Source organism: Agelaius phoeniceus, chromosome 17 (assembly GCF_051311805.1).
Source record: "Agelaius phoeniceus isolate bAgePho1 chromosome 17, bAgePho1.hap1, whole genome shotgun sequence".
NCBI classification, from domain to species: domain Eukaryota; kingdom Metazoa; phylum Chordata; class Aves; order Passeriformes; family Icteridae; genus Agelaius; species Agelaius phoeniceus.
Genome location: NC_135281.1, coordinates 14,462,708 through 14,488,382, shown reverse-complemented (window position 1 = coordinate 14,488,382; position 25,675 = coordinate 14,462,708). Strand labels below are relative to the sequence as shown.

Sequence of the window (25,675 nt, the reverse complement as noted above, 5' to 3'; positions counted from 1 at the left end):
TTTAGTATAAACTTTAAATTCTTACATATGAATTTTCCAACTGTCCCATTACAGGACAGTTAGAATTATACTCCCATGACAGGAAAATTATTAACTCGGGATCTCTGGCAGTTATAAAGAATTATGATCATCTGCCAACAAAATGCAGCAACCTTCACAAAAAAGAGACATCATTTGGCTTTTTTTCACTTCCAGAAGTAACAGAAAATATAGTTACAGATTAAAACAAAATCCAGTAAAGAAAATGCATAGTGAAAGCAGAAAAGTGGAACTGAAACATTCTCCTTTAACAGGTTATTTCATATATTGACATTACATTTCAGGTTATGTCCAAGAGGAAGATATAAAGGAAGAGGAAGATATAAAGGAGGAGGAAGAAGATGACGATGACAACAACTCCACTGCTCAGCTGCAGAGCAGCAATGACACTGGCACGGATGAGGAGCACGAAGTGGGTCCTGAGCAGAAAGGGAACTTTAGTTTCCAGAATTCCCCTGTCAGTCACATATCCAACCAGGACGCAGAGAACGAATCGCTGCTGAGTGACAGTAGTGACCATGTGGCAGATATCAAAAACATCTGCTCCAGGGAGCCCCAGGACCCCAAAAGCAGCGCCCACCCCAAAGCCCAGAGCGAAGCACACGATTGCATGGATAAAATGACAGCAGTCTATGCCAACATCCTGTCGGACTCTTACTGGACAGGCTTGGGGCTGGGTTTCAAGTTGTCCAACTCTGAAAAGAGGAGTTGCGACAACAGGAACGGAGGGAACAAAGCTGATTTCGATTGGCACCAAGACGCATTGTCCAAAAGCTTGCAGCAGAATTTACCTTCCAGGCCTGTCTCCAAGCCCAACCTGTTCAGCTCAGTGCAGCTCTACAGGCAGAGCAGCAAAATGTGCGGGACTGTGTTCACGGGCGCCAGCCGGTTCCGCTGCCGGCAGTGCAGCGCTGCCTACGACACCCTGGTAGAGCTCACGGTCCACATGAACGAGACAGGCCACTACCAGGATGACAACCACAAAAAGGACAAGCACAGACCTACCAGCTACTCCAAGCCCCGGAAAAGGGCCTTCCAGGACATGGACAAGGAAGATGCACAAAAAGTTCTGAAGTGTATGTTCTGTGGTGACTCTTTTGATTCCCTTCAAGATCTGAGTGTTCATATGATAAAAACAAAACATTACCAAAAAGTGCCTTTGAAGGAGCCGGTACCAACCATTTCTTCAAAAATGGTCACTCCAGCCAAGAAACGTGTGTTTGATGTGAACAGGCCTTGCTCCCCCGACTCCACAACAGGGTCTTTCTCAGACACCTTCTCTCCCCAGAAGAACGCGAACCTGCAGCTCTCCTCCAACAATCGCTACGGGTACCAGAACGGGGCCAGCTACACCTGGCAGTTCGAGGCCTGCAAATCCCAGATTTTGAAGTGTATGGAATGTGGAAGCTCCCATGATACCTTGCAGCAGCTCACAACCCATATGATGGTCACTGGCCATTTCTTGAAAGTCACAAGTTCAGCTTCAAAGAAAGGAAAGCAACTTGTTCTGGATCCTTTAGCTGTGGAAAAAATGCAGTCACTGTCTGAAGCACCAGCCAGTGACAGCCCTGTTTCAAAATCAACCAGTAAATCATCTGCAGAATGCATAGGTCCTGCTTCTGAACTTAAAAAAGAAAGTAAAAAAGATAAAGCTGATGATGCAAACAAAGATGAGAAAGCAATGAAAACTGAGGAGTACGAAGACACTCTTCAGAAACCCCTGGATCCCACAATGAAATATCAGTACCTCCGAGAAGAAGATTTAGAAGATGGTTCAAAGGGCGGTGGGGACATTTTAAAGTCCTTGGAGAACACTGTCACGACAGCCATCAATAAAGCTCAGAACGGAGCTCCCAGCTGGAGTGCATATCCCAGCATCCACGCAGCTTACCAGCTCTCCGAGGGAGCCAAGCCGTCCCTGCCTGTGGGATCCCAGGTGCTCCAAATCAGGCCAACCATGACCAATAAATTGAGGCCCATAGCACCCAAGTGGAAGGTGATGCCTCTGGTCCCTATCTCAGCAAACGTGAGCCAGTGCACTCAAGTGAAGAAGGAGGCTGAGGACAAGGAGGAGGTACATAAGGACTATGCTAAGGAGAGTGTCCAGGCTGAGCCAGCCTCACTCAGCCAGAGTGAGAGGGAACCTCTCCTCAAAGCTGAAGCCTCTGTGGAGCCAAAAAAGACAGAACCATGTCCCTTGAAAGAAGAAGACAAAATTAAAGAGGACAGTGGAAAAGAAAAGCCAGTCCTCAAGGAGCCACCAGCAGCTTCTCTCAGTAATGGTTGTGCTGCTGCCAACCATTCCTCGGAGCTGCCCTGTGTCAACCCCCTGAGTGCACTGCAGTCCGTCCTGAACAATCACCTGGGCAAAGCCACTGAGCCCTTACAGCCTCAATCCAACTGCAGCCCCAGCTCTAGCACAATTTCCATGTTCCACAAACCCAATCTAAACATGATGGAGAAGCCAGTTTTATCTCCCGCTCCAACCCCACCAAAGCCTGCAAGCGTATCCAGGCACTATTTGTTTGAAAACAATGATCAGCCTATTGACCTGACCAAATCCAAAGGCAAGAAAGCTGAGTCAGCTCAAGCACAATCTTGTACTTCTCCACCTCAAAAGCACGCTCTGTCTGACATCGCCGACATGGTCAAAGTTCTTCCCAAAGCTACCACACCAAAACCTGCTGCATCCTCAAGGATCCCGTCCATGAAGTTGGAAATAGATGTCCGACGCTTCGAGGATGTCTCCACGGAAGTCTCCACTCTGCATAAAAGGAAGGGGAGGCAGTCAAACTGGAACCCTCAGCATCTGCTCATTTTGCAAGCTCAGTTTGCTTCCAGTCTCTTCCAGACATCTGAAGGTAAATATTTATTATCAGATCTAGGCCCACAAGAGCGCATGCAGATTTCCAAATTCACTGGACTGTCGATGACCACCATCAGCCACTGGTTGGCAAATGTCAAGTATCAACTTAGGAAAACCGGAGGAACAAAGTTTTTGAAAAACATGGACAAAGGACATCCAGTCTTTTATTGCAGTGACTGTGCATCTCAGTTCCGAACCCCCTCTACTTACATTAGCCACTTAGAATCCCACCTAGGTTTCCAAATGAAAGACATGAACAGGCTGGCTGTGGAGCAGCAAACCAAGGTAGAGCAAGAAATCTCCAGAGTTTCAGTTCAAAGATCTCCTGAAACAATAGCTGGAGAAGAGGACACAGACTCTAAGTTCAAATGTAAGTTGTGCTGTCGGACATTTGCGAGCAAACATGCAGTAAAACTTCATCTAAGCAAAACACACAGCAAGTCACCAGAACACCATTCACAATTTGTAGCAGAAGTGGATGAAGAATAACTCTTAAGGTATGCATGCTCTATAGCGAGTTTTCATTTCAGCATTTCCAGGAGGCTCCGTCAGGCTCCGCGCTTTGGTCAAAGTAGGAAAACAGTATAAAATGTATGGTGTATGCTGCGCCGCTCCTCCCCCGCATGTACACATCCATTTTATAACGTTTTCAGGAAGAGAGCTTGGTCAATGCAAACCCACACTGCCCTAGAGAGAAATGTTGCTGCTCGTTATTTGCAAAATAGCTGTTTGCCCATTTCTCTTTTGTCCCTAAGAATAAATCATTTCACATCCACTGCACTTCGGTGTGGAATGCAAGAACTAAGTGCTGCTCTTTGCAGTGAGAATGGAAAAAAGCAGATAAAGAGCACTGAAACTCAAAAGGTCATTACCTCACTCAGTGCTAGCACACCAATAAATCTGATTTGGATGGGGGAAAAAAAAGAAAATTCAAAAGTCAAATTAGCAAAATCTCAATTATTCTGAGTTTCTCATAATCTCAAATACAGCCTCAAGAATCTACATATAACTCTGAAAAGTTCCTATCTAGAAGTTCAGTTATTCTTCTGTTGATATTTGGATGTTCAGTTTTGTAAAATATTTTAATATTTTACACTTACTTAAACACTTGCTACTGTGAGTGGCCTTTTTTGTCACATCATTTTAACCTCTCTCTCCATCATTCCTTTTTTAATCTTTAAGATGTTTGATTATATTTTGCTTCGTGTTGGTGGAAGTCAATCCATAAACATCACTGACTTCAGTGCAAGTTCTCGTATAACCTGGGGGAGTTACTGCTTAATTGAGATTTTTTACAAGCTTAATATTTCCAAGACCTGTTAGTAGGATACTGCTGCGTTAGTGTTGCTATTTTTTTTGCTGCAAGATACACCAGTTGCCACAACCAATGTTTATAACATGTAATGTAATATTCAGATGCCACACCATTTTTGCATTTTTAATTTTACTTGATTCACAAACTTGAATATTCTTGATTGAAATAAATATGCAGAACATCAACTAAAAGTCCAAATAGAAGTTTTTTGTTCTAACCAGCTTTTTTTTTCCAGGAGGGCTCTGTTTAGTTGTTCCCAGCAATTCTTCCAGCAGACTCAGGCTCTGCTGGTGTTCACAGAACAACCATGTGCAGATCCAGGTTTTCTCCAAGGTGTTCATTACTTGAATAACATTCAGAAAATGAATCTGTCAGATGGTGAAAATTAAAGATGTGCTGTGGGTTGTCACTGATGCCACCTGGCTTTGTGGCCATCCTCTAGCTGATTGAGAGGATGGGGCTCAGTCCCCATTTGGGGGAAGATTTCCCATTTGTTTGCTGCAAATATTCATGTTTTAGGAAACACTTTCTGCTGCCAAAGCCAGCACGAGGGCTCTGTGTCACTTAAGCTCCATTAAAAATGCTACTTTTGAATAATTTAAACCACTGATCAAGGGGTTACTTTGGGCTGGTACTGTAAGCTATTGCCATGGAGTATAATGTCAGTGTTCAAGTGCAGTAAGATTTAAGTTTTGCATACATTCTGTACGTGCTGTCTGCATTGGAGGAGATTTATGCTTCCTGCATATTTTAGCCAGCAAAATTCCCTCTCGCTCCTAAGGAGTTTGTTTTCTAAATAGGGCTAATACCCTAAAGTATCTATTTGGGCACTTTACCCCAACATTAGAGTGTTGCTTGTTTACCTGGCCACTCCAAATCAACACCCCCGAGAGACTGGGTAGGGATAAACATCCCATACTTTGTTTCCTTCCCCACCACTTAATGATTATTAAGACTCTGCCATTCATAGTTTTCACACAAGAGATATCAGAGCAAACCAATAATTTGGGGACTATCAAACAAAAGCTATCTGCCAGATATATTAATACAACAGTTATTTTGGCACATTCATGGCTTAACGTGTGACAAATGTTTCAGATTTGGTCTTGAAAGCACCGTGTTATTACTCAGAGGCAAACCAAACACCCACCTTTGTAAACACGTTACTGTTGCTGAGGATTGGAAGAACAAATACAAAAGGGGAGGAAAAAAAATCTCCAAGGGGAAAAAAAAAAAGTGGTTTCTGCATTGTAATAACCCTCACGGAGACATATTATTCAGGTGATGTGTAACTACATAAATAAGGGACTGTCCTTCCTGCCTCTGGATGCCAAGAAATTGCTGTCCTCGTAATACTCATCCATTTCTAATTTATATCAAGATGCAGGTTGTATCTTACCTTTGAAAAAATATATTTAAATTGCAATGACAGAGTGATAGCACTGTTATCTGGAGCTATAATTTCAGTTGGTATGCATGATAGCACAAATTGTCTGAAATGATGGGGTATTTGGGATGGCATTGTAAAGATTTTATTACAGTTTCGGAGCCGAAAGCCTCCCTGAAGTTCTGACGAGGTTGGGAGTGGGGAGGCCTGAGTTTATTCATATGGATTCCTCAGAAATCTGCAAGGAGACTAAATCAAATAACAGGGATTTTCAGAGTTTACTTACTCTTACCATGTTATTTTTAAGATCCAGTATACATTTGAATAATAACAGAGGAGAGCAAAGTATTTAGAAAGGAGAAATATAAAGCTGAGATCCTTAAAACACATACATGCATTTATGTTTCCTTCTTGCAGGCAATATTGCAGTGAAATAGGCATAAAAACAGAGACTATAGATTGAAATAAATGGAAATAAAACAGTGGAAAGAATACTTGAAGTATAGAGATACATAAAGTACTTTATATTTCAATGGCATTTACTAGTAGAGGTTATATTGTCAAATGTTAGCTATCATTAAAAATATAAATGAATAATCTGGGTTAGTACTGTAGAAAAATGTGTTATGGGTATAGATTTATTTTTAAGACCTCTGTGAGGCTGTTTATAAGAAATTTGCTATAAATTCTTCTTAAATGTAAAAAGATATATATATCTCTTTTATAGTCATCTTTGGTGTTTTCCTGAATTCTTCTAAGTGATATGGGTTTAGTAATATAAAGTAAGATTATGTGTAATATACAACAATCAAACATCTCTATTCTCTTTCATTTAACCCACTTTGAATTTGTTTTTATTGCTATTCTTCATAGAAAACCCATGAACATTAGGAAACATGGCTTTAATTAGAAGTAATTTGTATGTTGACTTGTACCTTGAAGAACATTCGTTCATTTCTTCAATTGAATTAGAATTTTTATGTTGTTCTGAGGAAAAAGGCAGGGCAGAATTGTATTTCTCACTTTAGAGCCAGGTGGGATTGGCTTGGAACTGGTCACTAACTGAGGCTCTCTGTGGCCTTGGCTACAACTTCTGATAGAAATAAATCTCCATAAAGTCAAATTACCCAACCTGACTGGGGCGATTTCTGTTTCAAAAATCCCCGATAAGCGAACAGGCAGCTACCTGAGATGAACTAATTTGAAAGTAAGGCTGTGCAAAACAAAAAAAAAAAAGTCAAAATGATAAACAGTTTTTCTCTCTGTTTCCTCCTTTGTCTTTTTTTAACCATCAAGTTTAAAGCTTCTGCAGCGCTTTTTTTTCTACTTTATAGGAGACAACTGACATTCTGTGGTAAATGGAAGAAAGAGCAGAGCAGAACTGAAAATCCTCTAATGCACTGACACTAACTTGCCCTCTATTGTTGAAAATGAGCAGGCAATCATGATTGTTCATCAAATGGCTCCTAATGCAGTTAAAGCATTCAGCTATAATTTCTCCTTGCATTTATAATTACTGTCATAGACTGCACACCTCAGTGAGCAGATTAAAGCTATAAACTATTTAGCCGTAGCTTTAAGATGAGGAACTTGATTTGTCTGGCAGCAGTTATTTGTTAGAGAGCTTGACACTTCACATAAAAATGACTCAACTTGATGAAGAACAATGCAGTTTAAGCAATGCAGTGATTTTAAATCAGTCATTATACCACACCCTGTAAGAATTGCAAAGCAATTTGTTAAATGATATATAGGACATGTAGATAACTGTATGTGTTAAGTATACCAAAATAGAAGATTTTTTCTTCCCTGGATTTTATTTTCTCATCCCTCTGAAGCAGTAGGAGCTGCTCTGATCATGTTCCACTCTTAGCCAATATGGCTGTTAGGTGGTCAAGGACAATTGTGTGAATCAGTGGTACAAAATTCTATTTTAGGGAATTTAGCTTGCTCTTCAACTTTCATTTCTTCTTAGCAACAAATATTAGAAGCTGAGAGATCCTTCCAGGAGAATCAGACATGCTGGGATGTGCCTGCCTGCAGTGGTGTCACCACAATTTTGTAAGCAGAATTTACCAAGGGTTCTGCTCCCCATGCCATCAGCCAGAAAAAGAGTGTTTATCCTATGAAGTCTTGATTAGTCCATTCAAATGGGATTCTCCTGACAATGTCTTTTTGGAAAATGATGGCTTCTCAATGGGAAGAAAAAGTCTGTGGGGAAGTTCCATTTTAATATATATTTTTGTTAGGATAAACAGGGTAAAATTGAACAAGAGAAGACAGAGCTAGGAAAAGAAACAGGTTGGCCTTTTTGCTGAAGCAAAATCCTGCTGAAGCAAGGAACTACCTCCAAACCATCAGCCCTCCCTCAAAACAATCCTGTCCTGGTGAAGCCTCAGTTCTCTTAATCCTTTGAAATTTATCACTGTTTACCTGAAGTAGTAGATCCAGATTTTATTTTTTTTTTAATTTAACACTTTTAAATCTTCAAAATTTTCTTGGATAGCATTTTTTTCAATCTAGCCATCGTCCTTGTAAACCCAATAATGTTGTGTTCTTGGCTTCCCTGAGAGCAGGGCCAGGCCAGATGATCCACCAGGCTGTGGCAGCACCGATGGATCCGTGCAGATTTCCTGGCTTTTTAGGAAGGTTTTACAGGTTTTACAGGTTGCTATTAAGATCAGTATTATTTAACATTGCATTTGAGCTTCCAGCCCGCTGGGTGAACCCACATTGTTCCTGGGCTCTGTACAAACTCATTGCATGTGGCAGTTCCAAGGCAGGAACTCCTCTGCTCACAAAGAAACAGCAACTTTGGAGCAGACTCTAACTGACCTTGAACAGTGCCAGCCTCCTCCAGCATTCACTATTCATAAGGACATCAAAATCTTGCCTTCTCCTTGCTGTGCCTGATATTATTAAATGCTACAGCCTTCATAATCTATAGCAGAACATTTCTACCAGGTGAGATTTCAAAGGAAGGGTACCTGAGTCTTATTTATATATTTTACACCTCAGCAATGGGATCACAAAGATCAATAACAAAAGGAAAAGACATGAACAGTATCCAGCCCTCCAAAGCACCTTTCAATAAAAATAATGTAATTTAGCAGGATGATCACTCAGTGCAAATATGATGGAGCACAGATGGAAAATGAGGAAAATTATAGATACAGCTTTATGGGAGGAGGAAAGGAGGAAGAGATTTTTCACTATTTATTGGGATAATGAACAGATAATTCATGATTATTAAGCTGTAGTCTTCAGGCCTCATTCTGCTGTCTCTTCCAACCTCAGTTTGGAGCTGGGTGTGGTTGTGCATGCAGGCAGGGTCTGTTGAGAGGAGGGATCAGGCCTTTCACTGGGCTCCACAGAAATGCAAGCAGGACTTGCAGCTCCAGCCCAGGACCCTCCCTGCCAGAGGGGGAACGGGGTGGGACACACAGAGCACAGAGCTCTGGCTTCCATGGGACTGTGGCTCTTCTCCAAGAGCATCTCAGCCTCCACAGGGTGTCCAGCTGGGATAACACCAAACACAACACCAGGCAGCAAAATGCCAGCCCTGAGAGAGCCCGGGGCCGATCCTCACCCTGCTGCTCCCCAGGCTCTGAGTAATCCCATTCCCCGGATGGACAGACGGACAGGCTGTGGGGAATGGCTCTGAGTGCTCCCATTCCCCGGATGGACAGACGGACAGGCTGTGGGGAATGGCTCTGTGTGCTCCCATTGCCTGGATGGACAGACGGACAGGCTGTGGGGAATGGCTCCCATTCCCTGGATGGACAGACGGACAGGCTGTGGGGAATGGCTCCCATTCCCTGGATGGACAGACGGACAGGCTGTGGGGAATGGCTCCCATTCCCTGGATGGACAGACGGACAGGCTGTGGGGAATGGCTCTGTGTGCTCCCATTCCCTGGATGGACAGACGGACAGGCTGTGGGGAATGGCTCTGTGTGCTCCCATTCCCTGGATGGACAGACAGACAGGCTGTGGGGAATGGCTCCCATTCCCTGGATGGACAGACAGACAGGCTGTGGGGAATGGCTCTGTGTGCTCCCATTCCCTGGATGGACAGACGGACAGGCTGTGGGGAATGGCTCCCATTCCCTGGATGGACAGACGGACAGGCTGTGGGGAATGGCTCCCATTCCCTGGATGGACAGACGGACAGGCTGTGGGGAATGGCTCCCATTCCCTGGATGGACAGACGGACAGGCTGTGGGGAATGGCTCCCATTCCCTGGATGGACAGACGGACAGGCTGTGGGGAATGGCTCCCATTCCCTGGATGGACAGACGGACAGGCTGTGGGGAATGGCAGGTCACCCAGGAGGGGCACACACCGGGAATGGCTGCAGTGAGGGAAGGAGGGACAGGCGGGGCCACGAGGGAACTTGTCCATCGTAGTAAATTTACAGAATCCCTTTATTAAAAGCAAACAGTTCCTCCTCCCCTCCAAAATCCCTCCCTGCCAGCACTCAGCTCTTCTGCCGGGGGTCAGCCCAGGCAGGAGGGGGAGGGAGCCATGGGGAGTGGAGGAGGTTGTCATGTCTAATGAATACCCTGAATGTATCAAGATATATATTTTTTTCATTTCAGAAAAGGTTCCATTAAGAGGGAGACAGCCCTAACATGTGCTTTGGCCCCTCATCAGATTTATGAGTATTTGCTCTGCTCTTTAATAGGAAACTCTGCAGCAACTGCCACCTTGCCTGCTCTCCCTGAGATACACAGTGGCTTCTCGGGGAAATGCACTTCATTATTAATGTGAATTTGTACGTTTTTATGACACTGCTTGGGGGAAGGGGCAGGCAGAGATTTCCTGGTGATATATGCTCATTTCTAACCATTTATTGCCCCAGACAATCGAAGAACAATGATAAACATTGTTTCAGAAAGCGGAGGGTGCTGCAGTGACATTTTTGAAAGGAAAGGAGAGGTGGCTGGAGTGGCTTTGATGTGGTTGTTCCCCTGCACTCCTCCTCCTGCAGCAACTGTGTCAGAGCAAGCTCAGAGGGGTCTGTGCAGGTTCTGCCTCCCTTCCCCAGCCTTTCCTCGGGCCAGCCAGGACTGTTTGCTTTGTGCTGTTCCACAGCAGAGGGGGTGTGGAAGAAGGAGAAGGGATTCCTCCTTTGGGGAGCCTGAACTGCAGAGGATCCCAGGGCTCAGAGCCAGCAGACAGGGTGGGTCTGCCCTCTCCTCTGCGAGAACTGTTCCAACTCCAATGGGAAACTGCTGGTTTCAGTCATTGAATGAAAACTCACCAACACTCCCCATTTCTGACTCCCCCAGGTTTGTACCACAAGGTGACCTGGGGGTGTCTGTCCCAGCCCATTCAGTGGTGCCCTGGTGTGGCTGCCCATCAAAAAAAGTGGTTTCTGCATTGTAATTAACCTGCACAGGGACATATTATTCAGGTGAATAACATCTCCACCAATATCTCCATCCAGCTCCACCTCTGTCCTGCTTCCAGCCAAAGCTTGGGTGAACATCTCTGCCCCATTCCCTGAGTGCCTTTGCCACTCCTCATTCCACTCTGCTGCCAGTGCTCCAAGCACAGCAGTGGCCACACCACACCAGCTCCTTTGGGGGGCCAAGACAAGCTGCTGGCACCAGAACCGTGTCCTCATGGCTGCCCACTCACCTTAACGACACTGCCATTTCCTTTTTCCCACTCCTCATCTGCATCCCAAGGCACAGCACAGAAGATTCCCTCCCTCTGGGACATGACCATGCCCTGTTTCTGCCTGTGTTTGTGTGAGGTGAACACGCTGCTCTTCCAGCAGACAACTCAAAGGGCAAACTCAAAACTTCCTTGATGCTTGCTCAGCTCAGGACCAGCCTCCAGAGGAGCTCACCCTACGCTGGTCAGGCACAGACAGGCTGTGGGTGGGCTCCAGGCCAGCCACTCACTTCCCTCCCTAATGCCATGGAGCCCTAATCTGTTGGCCTTGCTGTTCTCATGGTGCAAGGCCCAGGTTTGTCATCCAAGGAAAAAACGATGAGGGAGGTAATTGTGTTTATTTGATCCATGTTTTTTGTAACATTGTCTGTACTCCCAGGAATTATGTGGTGGCCTCTTGTAAATCACAAATGCACCAAAAAAATAACTCTGGATATTTTTCCGACGAGATTAAGGTGAAAGTTCCTGCATTCATATTTCATGTCTGGAAAAAAATATCAACAAGAGTGATAAGTAGAGCCAGCACGAGTGTAAAAGCACACCCTGTCATTTGTTTTCCATGTGCCATATGTTTTCTGAATCCTGCACCTCCCACATACAAATCTCATGCAATAATGTGGGGTGCACACATTACTCAGGATTATTTAGTTAAGCCCTGCCTGTATGGAGGGAATTCACTCAGAGAAAGTCAAGCCACTGTGCTTTGTTTTGCTTTTTTTTGCTTATTCTGGATTCATAGAGTAGAAAATTAAAGATCCCACTGTGCCAGGCGTCATGTCATTTGGTTTTAATTTAATTCATCTCTTCGATTCTCCCTGCTTCTCCTTTTCTTTGAGTATCATCAGTAGGTGGTCCAAGCATCAACCAGAAGATTTACTGGCAAGACTAAATGTATGAATGCTATGAACACATTGTTTTTCTGATATGATTTAATGACATTTTTGGCATTCCCATGGCTGTTGAAATCCTCCATAATAACTCCCTTTGGCAGTCAGAGCTCCTGTTGATCAGGTGAAAGCTGATGCAAATGTCAAATGTCAATAAATTTGTAATCCATAAATACAATATTTGATGCTGGAGCGAGACCATTAAACAAAGTGCAGCAGGAGACACTGAGGAGATGAGCTGCACCTCAGTGGGAACAGAAAGCTGGCAGGAAAGGAATGCCACCTCCCAAAGCTCTCCAGAACCAAGCTCTTTTCCCTCTCCCTGGGTTTTCTGAGTTGCTGGGCTTTGCCCAAAGAGGGGTTTATGGCTGGAGTTTCCCAGAGCCAGTCGGGTGATGCAGGTTCTGTCCCCTGCTCTGCTTTTCCCTCATTGTGGGAGGTTGGGATTTAAAACCTCTGTTTCTAAAGGAGCTCTTCAGAGCTCAGAGGTTTCCAAGGCCTCAGAGTTTGATCCTGGAAATGATTAGTTATTCAAGATATTCCAGTAAATTAGCAAGACCACTTACATAACTTAGGTGTTGCAAGAATGAGTCATGACTCATTTATAGCTTTAAGATGCTTGGAAAGGATGAGCCACGTATGAAGCCTGATTTTATACACAATAAAGACATGAGAGCAATCACATCATTTCCCAGGAGATTTCCTTAAGGACCCTCCACTTTGACCTTTGGCTCTGAACAGCTCCAGTTTGTTTGACATTGAAAAAAAGCAAATGTGTGAACACAGTGCCACGAGCATTTGCACTTTGAACATGCTGGGGCGGAACACAACTGAACTGGAAAAGGCTGCAACAGCTAATGTGCTGGGAAAATAGAACAGAGGCATTTACTTAATAACTCAACTAATTCCTTTAGCTCACCTTGTAGAGATTTAACCTTTGAATGAGAGAGTCCCTAGTTCAAAATCCTGTGGCTCCTCTGTCCTCATGTTAATTTTTAAATTATATATCATTGTTGAGAGGCCCTTGTGTTGAGCATTACAGGCTATTTTTCATGTCTAAAATGGGGAATTATAACTGAACATTAGCTACTGGCTATAAATCACACGGAACAAAGTGGCATCTGCATCTACTCAGTAACAAGAGTGGGAGAATTGTAACTTACTTAAATGGAGACAAGAGCGAGGACACAAATGTGGTAGCAGAGATAATTGTGACTTGAGAAAAGGAATGGTCCCTCCACTGTGTCACCTTCTCACTCTGTCCCGTGCAGCTCCCCACAGGCAGTGCTGGGATCGCACAGGCACAGCAGCAGCCGGGGCAGTCCTGAGGGAAAATGCAGCGCTGGGAGCTCCTGCAGAGCCCTCCCTGCAGTGCCCGCAGCACATCAGGGCTGGGCTGGGCCAGGGCTGAGCTGGGCAGCCTCCCCACAGCTGCAGACAGCTCTTGTCCCTTGTGCCACCGCCCTGAGCGAGCAGTGACCGCAGCTGCTGGCCCTGGGATAAGGTCTGCTCCCAATTGCTTTGTCCCCAGTTGTGGCTCCAGCCCAGGTGAGGAGGAGGAGGAGGAGGAGGCAGCACGAGGCTGTTGACAGGACAGCTATCGAGGCTGGGGAGGGCCTGGCCAGCTCCTCCTCTGCTGCTCAGCTCTCAGGGCTCACCCTGCTGCTCCTGTGCCTCTCTGAGCCGCCCACTGATAATCTGCTGTTATCTTAAAACACAACAAAATAAACTGAGCGTGGCCTCATTCTTACACATATCTCTGCTGGCCCTTTTTTTCCTTTATTTTTTTCTAGTTTTTTCACTCTCTAGAAAGCTTCCAAGATCTCTTGTGTCCTCACTAGGATGAGCAAGATCTGCCTGGTGCCCTGTGTTGGTGGAAATGATTTGGTGCCTTTCTGAGAGATCCTCTTGCACTCAGAGCAGCACCTTCATAGTCTGCTGTGGGAGTCAGACCCTAATGCACCAGCAGATTCAAAAACACACGTGCCAGGGGTGTCCAGGGTATTGCTCAGGTATTCCTGGTTTTGGGGGTCTGTACGGTGCAGCTGCTTAGCAGCTCCTTGAGCCCAATGCCCAGGAACTGGGATTGGTTCTCCCTGCAATGCAGGTGTCTGTGCAGAAAGAGCACAGACCTCCACAAGGGGTTTTACTGAAATGAAAGCCTCAGGTTTCTTTCACAGCAGACAATAAAAGAATAAAAGAAGCAGATTTTCCAGCCAGACCAGGGCAGCATCCTGGCAGGAGGCATTTGCTCAGGAGCTGCCAGCAGGACAGGGGTCCCAGGAATCCTCCTGCTGCTGCCTGGTCAAGATTGATGAAGGTCCTTTCCTGCTCCCTTGCTCAGTGTCCCAGCCCGGCAAATGTCTCCAGGATTAAATTCAATAATCAACACTTTATGCTGATTATTCAATCACAGCTTCCTATTGACCCTGGCCTTGTCCAGTACTCCATGGGGGTCCAAGCACCACAGGATTGTTGTCCAGGAGTAATCTCTGAGTAACAGCAATTGTAAGAGTTGCTTTGCTGATTAGGGACAAACTTAAGAAGATTCTTAAAAGCTCTGCAGAGCAGGGGCCTATGTGCTGTATGTTTATTAGGCTGTTCAGCAGTAATTCAGGCAGCTGAGAATTGTTGAGGACCTGGTCCATCTAATTGTGTGTCTAAATCATGGTTTGCCTGTGCTTCAGAGGTGCTGATGTTACATCTGCACGGAGTGGCTCGGGTTATATGGTCAGAATCCTGCGGATGGTCAGTTTGTAGCATAAAATTGAAAATTGCAACGTGCACCATAAAGCCACTGCCTGGAATTTATTATATATTGCAGCACAACAAGCAAATTCATACTAGATGCAGTATATGCTCAGACATTAATGTGAGCAGAGGATGAAATATTCTCCTCCCAGCTCACTGCTACGTGTTCTCTCCAGAGCAGAACTGAATTGCCCAGGATCACCAAAGGAGGGGCAGGCACCAGGAGTGTCCATGACACGGGAAGGACATCCCACCCCTCACAGCCTGAGGCCCTGGGGCTCTGAACTTCAGTTCTGCTTGTGCAAGAGCTCTCAGCCAAATCTCTTTATTATTCATCATAAAGAATCCCAGCTGTGGAAAGGCACTGCTGGGAGGAGATGGGGACGGGCTCTGCCTCGCCCCAGTGTAAATCAGGAGCAACTCCAGCTCGAGTTCCGCTGCTGTCACTGGGCCATCAGCTCGGAATCAGCCCTTTACCTGCAGAGGATGAGTGAAATATCTCCCAGCTCTGTGGCCAGGGGCCTGCTGAGCTGCTCGCAGAGCTGCTGTCAGCATGCCCAGGGCAGGAGCATATTTTTTCCTTGCTGTTGTACATAAGGGCTCTGCTGCAGCCGACAACATGAAATGTGTTAGTTCGGTTTGTTCAAAATGGAGTGTGTTTGTTAAGTGTTGCCTCTTTGATGTTGTGCTGCCATCTCCATCTTTGTCAGCATTGCCCATCTTTTTCAATCTAATGAACTCAAACCATCAGTGCAACTTAAGTTCGGCTGTCTGTTCTTGCATAGTTAATATTAAAAATGTACTAACAGTGTGGCTGCGAAATCAAATTATGCACATAAATATGCTGGCATAGCAGAGGAGGCGGCAGAAGCTGAAGTTAGCAACATTGATGCCAGTTCACATTTGCAAATCAACCGTCAATCTGTCATTAAACATGTTATCAAATGATGATAAGTGTATGCTTCTTGCTTGCATTGGCGCGCTTATTCCCGATGTTGATGTGCATTAATGGGATAATGTGCATTAACATAGTCTTGCTTGGATGAACACAAAACATTTTTTATCCGTCTCAGTTTGTTTCCCCCTGTGGCCCCCAAGTAAGTGTTTTGTGTTATCAAATTGCCAAAAAATGGGAAAACACATTACTTTTAATTAGCAAAAAATTTTGAGTCTTTTTTTTTTTTAACTTATTTTTATAATTTTTTTACCCAGACTATCTCCTGGGTGTTGTCACTTGAGGTGGGGGGGACCAAAAAAACCAAAACATTCCACTGGCTCCTTTAAGGAAAACGATTAATGTCACAAACTCAGAGATGACAATTATGTGCTGTCTTAATGCACTGGCCTTTCCTCCCGGCCCCTGCTTGTGACACGAGTGATGGCTTGTGCTCAGCAATAGGAAAAGCAGGAGCAGGAAGCATCTCAGGCATTCCCAGCCCATTGTGTGCCACTCTCAGGCATGGCAGGCACTCCCTGGGTTGGCTGCACTGAGCAGTTTTGCAGACGAGGCAGCAAAGGCTGTACTGAGGATTAAACACCGCGAAAATTGTGGATGCTCCCGGAGGGAACGGAGCGTCCAAAGGAACTTCCCACGTGTTATCCCAGCTCCCTTCTCCCTCCTGCACGGCACTCAGGGCTCCATCAGGGTGCACACTGCTGGGAAAGTGCCAGGAAGTTAAAAAAACCTGTTTGGAAAGAAGAAAGGCATTAAAAGAAGTTGTTATTACCTATGGATGGACCGCTCCTGCTTCCCCTAGGGCAGAGGGAGCAGCTCCTCAGCTGCCCAGGGAAGGCTCCACTGCCTGGGGAATGGCTTGAACAAAATGGGGAAAAAAATAGGATTTCTGTTCATTGCTTTTATTTAGAATTGAGCTGTTTCCCCAGGCTTCTGGGGAAAGTCGAGGTGGAACTCCAGCAGAGCAGGGAAAGCAGCTTTCACACCTGCAGTCAGTGGAGCAAAGTTCTCCCCACTCCCTGGAGAACAGCCTGTCTGTTAAACCTTCATATTTATGCAACGGGGGCAAAATTGTGATGATCTACCCAAGTTTTTACCTTAGAACAGGAATGAAAAACAATATGAACAATACCTGGTCCTGTTCAAAGTGCTGGGAATTCTTCCAGGAGTTTTACTAGGACTTGACCAGTGGTGTTATCAACTCTGGCTCCACAGTTGCCTTAAAGGAAAATCAATCATTTCAAGCGTTTTAGTTTTAGTTTATAAGCTGGAAAATGAAACTTCTTCTGAAACTTTTATGAAATATATCAGATTATCTACGTCTTTCTAAAATAGCAACTCTCTCTCATATGATAGAAATGTAATAGAGAATTGCTCTGAGTCTCTGCTTAAGACTACATCTAACCTCCAAACATGGTTTGAGAGTTATCTGGAATTAAAAAAAAATAACAACTGGTAGAATAGCAAGATTCTACAGACTGTGAACTTTTTGGTAAATGGGTCAAACTTTTGATCGCTCTTTCTTTTTTCTCTGTCTAATAATGCCATTAACTTTAGGCATCCTATTCAGGTCTCTGATTTCTATTATCTGGATGATTTAAAGGAAAAATAAAAGGGAATAATTATTGATTTTTTTTCCTATGTAAATTGTCTTGATTTTACAAAAGTCATATGTGGCATTTCCCATTATTTCTAAATTGGGGATACAGGAGCATAAGTTTCATAATCATAAAACTCTAATAGCAGTAACTGTACTCCTGTTAACCCCAGCTCCAGCGAGCCCTCACAATTCCTACTTGGAAACCAAAGAGCCTGTCTTCTCATACAAAGAGCTTGAATTTTAAGTGTATTTTCTGTAACACATCCATTACTGGCAGAATTTATCCAGCAACATTTCTCTTTTTTTACAGTTGTGTAGCTCTCCGTTGCTTCTACTCCATGAGCTACCTTGAAATTAACTTGTCAAACGTTCATCCCACTACTTAGGGAGGATTCCTCATCAGCTGAGTGGACTGGTTTGTCAGGGCTCCGAGGTGTTGGCAGTGAGGTGGCACTAAAAAGGCTCCTGTGAAGGCTGTGCTGGGGGATCCTGTCAGGGGCTGTGCTGGGAGGGACTGCTGCTGTTTGGAAAGCCAAAACGGGAATTGTGTCCCAGTGACTCGCTCTCCACACCGACCCCTTCAATCCATCTCCCCTTTAATCCATCTCCTTCCAAGTGCTTCATCTCCATGGCCCAGGGCTCTGCTGCCTCTCTGGGAGAGAGAATCCCAGAAAGAATTCTGAGAGAATCCTTCCCAGAATCCTGGAAAACTGGGAAACCGAGCACCACAGAGCTGAATCTCAGCCTTGTGTGCTCCTGTGTGGGAGCAGGCTGGGTCTGATTCTGTCTGTGAACTTCAGCCAGCCTCTGTTTTGAACAGCTGTACTAATCAGGTGCATTAATTTCCCAGTTTTCATTAAGCAGTTTGGAGCAGGGAGATGTTGTTCCTCTGCATATTTCAAAGCAGATGTTGAATAAGGGATGAGCAGTCACAGAGTTGGGCTCTTCCCCCTCCCCGTCCTCCCAGTCCTTATTCCCCGTTCTCTATCTTGTTCTATTATCCTGGGCCTGGCTTTGGAGTGGTTTCAGTTTTTGAAAATGGCAAGTAATTAGTCAATATGTTTTCACCATATGTATCAGGCTCAGTAAAGAGGCAACCAATGGCCTTTGTCATGGCACAGTGAGCGCTCGTTTTCTCGGCACTTCAAGTGACGCTGAGCGTGCGGCGAACGCCAGGGAATTTAATTCTGCGGGCAAACATTTGACATCATCATTCACAGTTCAGTGCAGGTCACAGATTTGGGCTGAGGCCCCTTGGAAGGTCACCTCTGTTTGTGCTGTTCACACCAGAGCTGCCTCTGCCCTGCCTGGTGCCCCGCGTGAGCAGGGGATGCAAAGGGGGATGAATTGTTGTGTCTCCATGTGGTCCCATTTTACATCTTCTTGGCACTGATGCTGTTGCAGCAAGGGAGAATTCTTGAAACCCTTTTTCTCCTTCCAGACTGGCTTTTTACATACCCCAAGCAAGTTATTGCATATTTTCCAGAGAGAAATTTTTGCTGTAAGGCTTCCTCTCTTGCTGACTGTTAACAATATTTAAAAAGGTCAGAATCTGATCTTAACACTGCTGATATGAAGTGACATTTGCCCAATTTTTGCCATCTCCTGGGCAAAAATATGTCCAGTGTTTTCCAGAAAGACATGGGATAGACAGCAGCTTTGCCTGGCTGTTTTCCCCTCGTGGGAATACTGAATTTCAGTTATCTGGGGAACAGGTTTCTGCATTGCCTACTGGCTTGCTTCAGATTTACAGATAAAACATTTGAGCTCAGCCTCAGTTCAGTGAGTTACAGGTTTGTGTTTTTTTAACATTTTGGGATATTTACAGCAAATAATCTTCAGTAAGAATGATGACATTTTGTTTTACTGCAGCCATGATTTAAATTTATGTGGCATTGCTATTGAAGTCAATAGGACTTTTTCCTGAGTACGTTTTGCAGGGTACAGTATCATTAAAATATGACAGTTAATAGTCTTGTTTATGTTATTATATTTAATGAATAAATATATCAGTCTGAACATCAGACTCAGCTTTGTTTATACTCTTTAATTGTAGTCTTATCTCCCTTAGAAGCACGTTATATCTTTTAATTTTATAATTATCCACTTTATTCATGTGTGACACTCCAGAACTGCTGCTTATATCCTAAGAGACATCCAAATACAAACAGATGGAAGACAGGCAACCACTAGGAAATTCAGATCTGGATCTGAATCCAGCTCCGTCTTTTCAGACCACTCCACAACTTCAGCTTCAAGGTCTTGGTTTGGGCTGTTGTATAAAGGAGCAAGAGTTGCAGAATGACTGATTTATCCAGCACCTCCAAACATGAACTTTCACAGGGATTTTACACGATCCTTAGCACCCAAACATTCTATGTCTCTAAAAAGAAATCTGAGCTTTAAAGGGAAAGAGAGAGCACTGCTCACATGGCCCTTTCTGAAGTCTTTCAAAATGGAATTCAAGATCATCTCTTCACTCAGTGGTCACATCTAATTCCAAACTCTCTCATTTGGGATCTTTTGCCATAACAGAGTTACAGTTAAAAAGCCAGACTGAATAAAGGTCCGATACTTCCACTGTAAAATTGTGTTATAATTATTTGTGCTATAGTGAGGAGAAGTTGAGTAAAACCCCGGCGTGTTACAGGTGCACATGGGAACAGTTTCCACAGGATCCTGTGTGTCCTCCCTTCAAACCTTCCTGCTCATCTGTGATGTAACACAACAAATATTTGCTGAGTGGTGCTCCTTCCAAAGGTGATGCCTTCCTTTGGATGCAGCAGCCAAAGCAGGAGCAGGCTGGCAAAGGGGAGCACCCAGAGCTCAGAAATGCTGCTGGCATGACAGGAGAGCAGCTGGCAAGAAGAGCCAAGTGCAGCCAGGAAACAATGAAAAACACCAAAAAAAGGCAGAGTCTCCCCAGCTACTGAAAGAAACATCTTTACACAGTATATTTTTTCTTTCTTCCCCATCAGTTTATCTGTTCCTTAACCTCTTAGATTTGGAAAACCTCCCTCACCTGTTTTGTGTCTGAACAGAGCTTCCAGTCCGTGGCCTCCCAAAAGTCACCTCTAAGGCAGTCACGTAAGGAAGGGAAAATCTGCTTAGAGACTGCCACAAAGTCAGTACTTCTCCCAGTTAGCACTTGAAGAGGAAAATATCATAATATTTAAACCAGTTTTGAAAACTTTCCATGAAAATAGGGGAAGGGAAAAAAAACCCAAAACATAAAACACTAGTTGCATACAGAGAGAGGCCAAAGAGAGTTCAGTTACCATAGAGATTATTACTGGCAATTGGTACTCAGCAGCAGATTGGGATCTGTTACAATATTTTTATTAATATTTTCTCTTAATTGGTTATTTATGTATTTTGGATCCATCTCTGTGCTGGGCCCAGATTTTTCTCTTTACCTGTCACTCTTGCTGACGTGAAGCAGCAGTGACTGTGCCAAGAGGAGGCATTTCCTCCTGGGTGAGCACTGCCAAGGTCACAGCACAGCAACACCACCAGGACAAGCACCGTGCTTGGCTCTGGCTGCCAGAGGAGGGGGAAGCACCAGGGACAGCCTCGGGTGCTCATCTCCAGCTCTCTGTGATGGTTGCCACCCATCCGGGATGGTTTTTGCAGGAACAGCAGGGAGGGCTCAGGACACCCCTTCCCCTGCCAGATTTCCCTGGTGGGTGTGCAAGCCTGCTCGTTTAACACGTGCCCATCCCAGTGCTTCAGCTGGCTCTGTAGGAAATGTCCTGTTGTAAAGCCTTTCCCTCTTCTCCATGGCTTCCCAAGGATCCATCCTGTCACCTGTGTGTCATGCAGCAGCTGGTGACACCCAGGGTTTTTGAGCCCTTCCAGTGGAAGTCAGGGGCCAGTGCTAAGGGGCTTTTATAGTCAGCCAGCTTCTACAAATTCCAGTATTCTTTTTTTTATTTTAATTTTAATTAATATTATTTTAATTTCAGCATACGCCCAATGTTAAATGCATTTTAAAGTGCTGCTATGTTGGATTTTTTTTTTCTCCTGCCACACCAATTGCCTTCAGGGAGGTATTTTTTCAGGATGTCTGAGACCAGCTGGGCTCTCAGTCCCAGCCTGCTGCTCCCTCCTGCACCTTGAGCAGTCAGGGCACAGGGAGGGACAGGGAGATGTGGGGACTCTGTTGCTGCACACTGTGAACCAAGTCTATCTAAAAACATAGAAAGACAGAGAGGGAGAAACATGTTCTTTTCATTTCTAATCTCCTTTAGTTATCATGATCTCAAGGGTTATTTGTAATGATAGTAGGCACTGCATTTCAGATGGAAATGTGATTTTCCAAGCTGACGGTGTCACTTTAAGTAAACAAAGTTAATTCTGCTTCCTGCTATGCAAGGCCTAATCTCATTACCCAAACCACAAGTAGCATAACAGAAAATATTCCCATCTGTCAAAAGAACTTAAAATAAAGGTAGAAATTGTTTTTATGTTTCATCCCTCCTCTTTCCCCCAGATCCCGACTGGACATTAATTATCACATCAGATCCAGTTAAACCCATTCAGATCCCTTTTCTGTTTGCTGTCCGTGGAACAATGAGGGATTTGCTGCATTTTAGGGTTCCAGCATCCCCGCGGCTGCTCAGCCCTGACGGCACCTGGGGGATGGATCCAGAGCACGGTGCTGCACTCACTGCCCTGTCCCTTCCATGCCTTAAACCCAGCCTGGCTTCCCTGCCTTGGCTCTCTGAGGCTCACCCGGCAAAGGCAAGGAGGGACCGAGGCTGCAGCGGGAGCTGAGCCAGCCCCAGGAGCCGAACTCACTCCAAACACTCCCACAGCGATTCTCAGCTCCCATCAAACCGGCAGCCACCCCTTCATAAGGAGACCATTCACAAAACTCTCCAACAACAGCGTTTTTCAGCTCCTCTTCATTTGAAATGACCTTTATGTGATAATAACGTCTGCCTTGCTGAGCCTTAATTGCTTAATTAGAGAAGCAGCTTCTCTATTAGACAAACAGGTTTTGGAAAAGTGTATTTTTTCTTGGAAGGCTGATGTTTTCTTCCATTTGAAGCTCATCAGCAGTATTTAAAATGTTTAAAAAGACAATTTCAAGTGGTTATAGGGTGTTAGTTTATTTATGTTTTGGCCATTTGAAGGCTTTGTATTCCACTCTCTTCCTGAGAGGTATTTACAGAAGGAATCTCTCCCATTAGGAATTTTGCTGCTTTTCCCTACTGTGCTTACATAGCCCTTCAAAAAAAAACCTCTGATTTTTGTTGAGCAGCTGTTAAAGATTCCGGGTGTGATGGGGGATTTATTTATCCTGGGCAAAGGGCTGAGGCAAAAATGCTGCACCTGCTTCTCACGTGGAGAGCAGAGTTGGTGCCCTCGCTGGGAGCCCTGGTAAGCCTCACTCTGAGCTCTGACTATCCTGATTTCTGATTTAAATGGGACTCCTGGGCAGTTTTGATGTATTTTTGTTGTGGTTTCTAAGCTGGAGCCCATCAATCTGTTGGTGTGGGGTGCAGGAGCACAGCTCCTGCCTGATTGTTGATGGTTTTGAAGGAGGTGATTGACTCGTTTTTTGTGAGCAGCCATGAGGATTTTTGCCTGGAAAAAGCCAGGTTGGGTTTTTTGGGATGGAGTTTTACACTGATGGGCTGTGCTGGAAGCAGAAGCTTCCAGAGGTGATTGGTGCTGATCAAAGTTACACCAAATCAGCATTTCTGAGGTGAGATTTGGGGCTGGTTTGTGCAAAAGCCTCTGCCAGAGCCATCCAGCAGGAGAAGGAACATTTGGGAAACCCCAGCCCCAGACACAACAATCCCCTTACTGTGTCCCCTCTAAAATCTTGCCTTGCTGAAAACAGAGAATCTCACCCTAAAACCCAAAAGGTGAATGATGAATGACTATGATTAGGAAAAAGTGGACCAGAAGTGGCTCATTTTGAGAACTTTGGAAGTATTTAAGAACTGGCTTTCACTTATTTCAACCTCAGCCTTTTTTGGACAACTCTACACATGTTTTTCATCCTGTTGTTAATCAGAACTCTGATTGTGGCAGGAGTTGAGTGCAGAAGGTACTTTTTGGGCAGTTCTGTGTGGTGTTCTGGGCAGGTTTGCTGTGCTCCAAGGCAGCCCAAAGCCGGGTGGCTGTGTTGGCACTGGAGGGAGAGCAGGTTTGGGAGCTTGGCTCTGCCCTCCCCGAGGGGCTGGAGAGGGGCTGCTGCCATCCCACTGGGTCACAGCTGTCCTGGCTCTGTTCTGCTGATCTGCAGCATCCCCGGGCTCTCTTACCTGAGTGTTTGCAACATCGGTGTTTTTCAAAAGTTGTGGCATTTAAGAATAAGGAAAGAAGCAAAAGGACGTTTGGGGGTGAGGCAGGAGGTTTGTGTGTGGCCAGAAAAAGTACTTGCAAACAGCAAAAATTGATGTTTTCCTAACAAAGGCCAAAAACACTTAGAAATGATCTATGCCTAATATATTTGTTGTGCCTTAAGGTCATAGAGAGATTTTTTTTCTCTCAAGAAAAAAATGGATAAAACTTGCAGTTTTGAAAATATGTATTTGGCTTTAGGGCATTTTCAAAGCCTTTTTTATTGTTTCTACAACCACTGGTTCTCTTCTGCTTTTCAATTCCCAGATATTTTTCATGATGTCTATTTTAATAAGTTTTGGGTCAAGCCATTGTTCTCCATTAATAGTTTGCTACAAATGACATTGCCTGGATCAGAGCTGGGGCCTCTCAGAAATGACACCCTGGAATTTTTGAGGTGCAGCCCAGGGCATGGGCAGAGTGGGGTCTCCTCCTGAAGTTCAGTTTCTCTTTTTTCCCTAATTCCACCCAAAGTCACGTGGCTGCACCATCCCAGCTCCTTGTGAGGAAGGCTCAGGAATGAGATAAAAGAGCTGCAGAGCTAAAGGAGCCAAAATCTCTGGATTCAGTTTCTGCCCACGCTGTTGAGGCAAATAAATAAAAATGAGAGAGAAGTGCATCTGCAAACACACACAGAGGCACATGCCACGTGTGGGAGGGAGCAGGAACGGGGGCTGCATTGCCAGAAGGGAGCATTGTCTGCAACAGGTCTCCAGAAAAGCACTTTGGATTTTTTATTTTATTGCAGCTATAGAAAAGCAGGGCCTTGCATGATGTTCAACATGTGGCCAGGATCTATCAGGTTTATTGAAAATGTTTGTTTCCTTAAAATTAAGCAGAGTCTAGTTTCCTTTGTCAAATCCTTACCTTCCTTCTGCAATTTATGGCCCAAAAATCACTTTTTTTTTTCTTTCTTTTTTTTAATGGAAGAGGAGCCTCTGCAGAGAGCTGTGTCTGACCCTGGCCTGAGCAATGCTTTGCTAAGGCAGTGTGGCTTTATTCTTCTTTTTCTCCCTTCTGTTTTGTTTTTAGACCCTGAAAGAAATGTAAAAGTTCCTACTCAATTCAGGCAGCCTTTTTCATAAATTAATTTCTGAGAAAAGCCTGCATTACAAAAAACTTGGTCTGTGCAGCTCATGAGCATTGCTGGGTTACGTCCTTATGATCAACAATCATTTGGGTGTTTAAACCAGAGGGGAAACGTTTTCCTGTGTCATCAGGAATGTTTCTGAGACCATAACATCCTGTTAAGGCAAAATAAGAGTGGTGACAAAACCTGTTTGATTGGCTCTGTGATCTGCCAAAATTCCCAATTAATAGGGAGAGAGAGGCCAAAGAAGTGGAGTTGAAAATCAACCAGAATTATTTTTACTTTTGCTGCTGTTCTCTGGAGCTCCAGCACTGAAATTCATTCCTGGGGATAAGAACAGAGATTAGGTCAGGAGAGCTTTTCACTCTGCAGCCCCTACTCCCTCCCTCCTCTCAGGTCTGAGGTTTTCTGTGATAAATTATTCTAATGGTTTGTATTGCAGTGGGAACCAAAGGCAGCAGAAACATCCATTCTGCTGGGTACTTTACATCCACACATTAAGAAATAATCTCTGCACAAGATGTCCATACAATTTTATTTCTCTCTGCTGTTTCTTTTTTCTTTTTTCGAGGACTATCTGGTTTATGGTTGCAGTTTTGCAAACTGTTACCTCGTTGAGCAGTTTAGACTAAGCATGACTCAAAGACAGCCTCTTTTTTTATAACTCAATCTTCCAAAGTCTGCTATAAATGCAAATACTGAGGAGATGCCCCAATGTTAAGATGCTGATATTTGCATAGTATG

At 44.5% G+C, this 25,675-nt stretch overlaps 1 protein-coding gene across 2 annotated transcripts in view; it reads left to right on the top strand.

The window, feature by feature from the left end:
- TSHZ2 (teashirt zinc finger homeobox 2) overlaps window positions 1-25,675 on the top strand; it is a 213,203-nt gene that overhangs the window by 128,271 nt on the left and 59,257 nt on the right. The window contains exon 2 of one of the 2 annotated variants that reach the window (XM_077187272.1): window positions 324-3,275. In XM_077187272.1, the coding sequence (XP_077043387.1) occupies window positions 324-3,275 (2,952 nt within the window). Of the gene's footprint in view, window positions 1-323; window positions 3,403-25,675 lie in introns of both variants that reach the window. The other variant, XM_077187271.1, reaches the window with a different exon arrangement.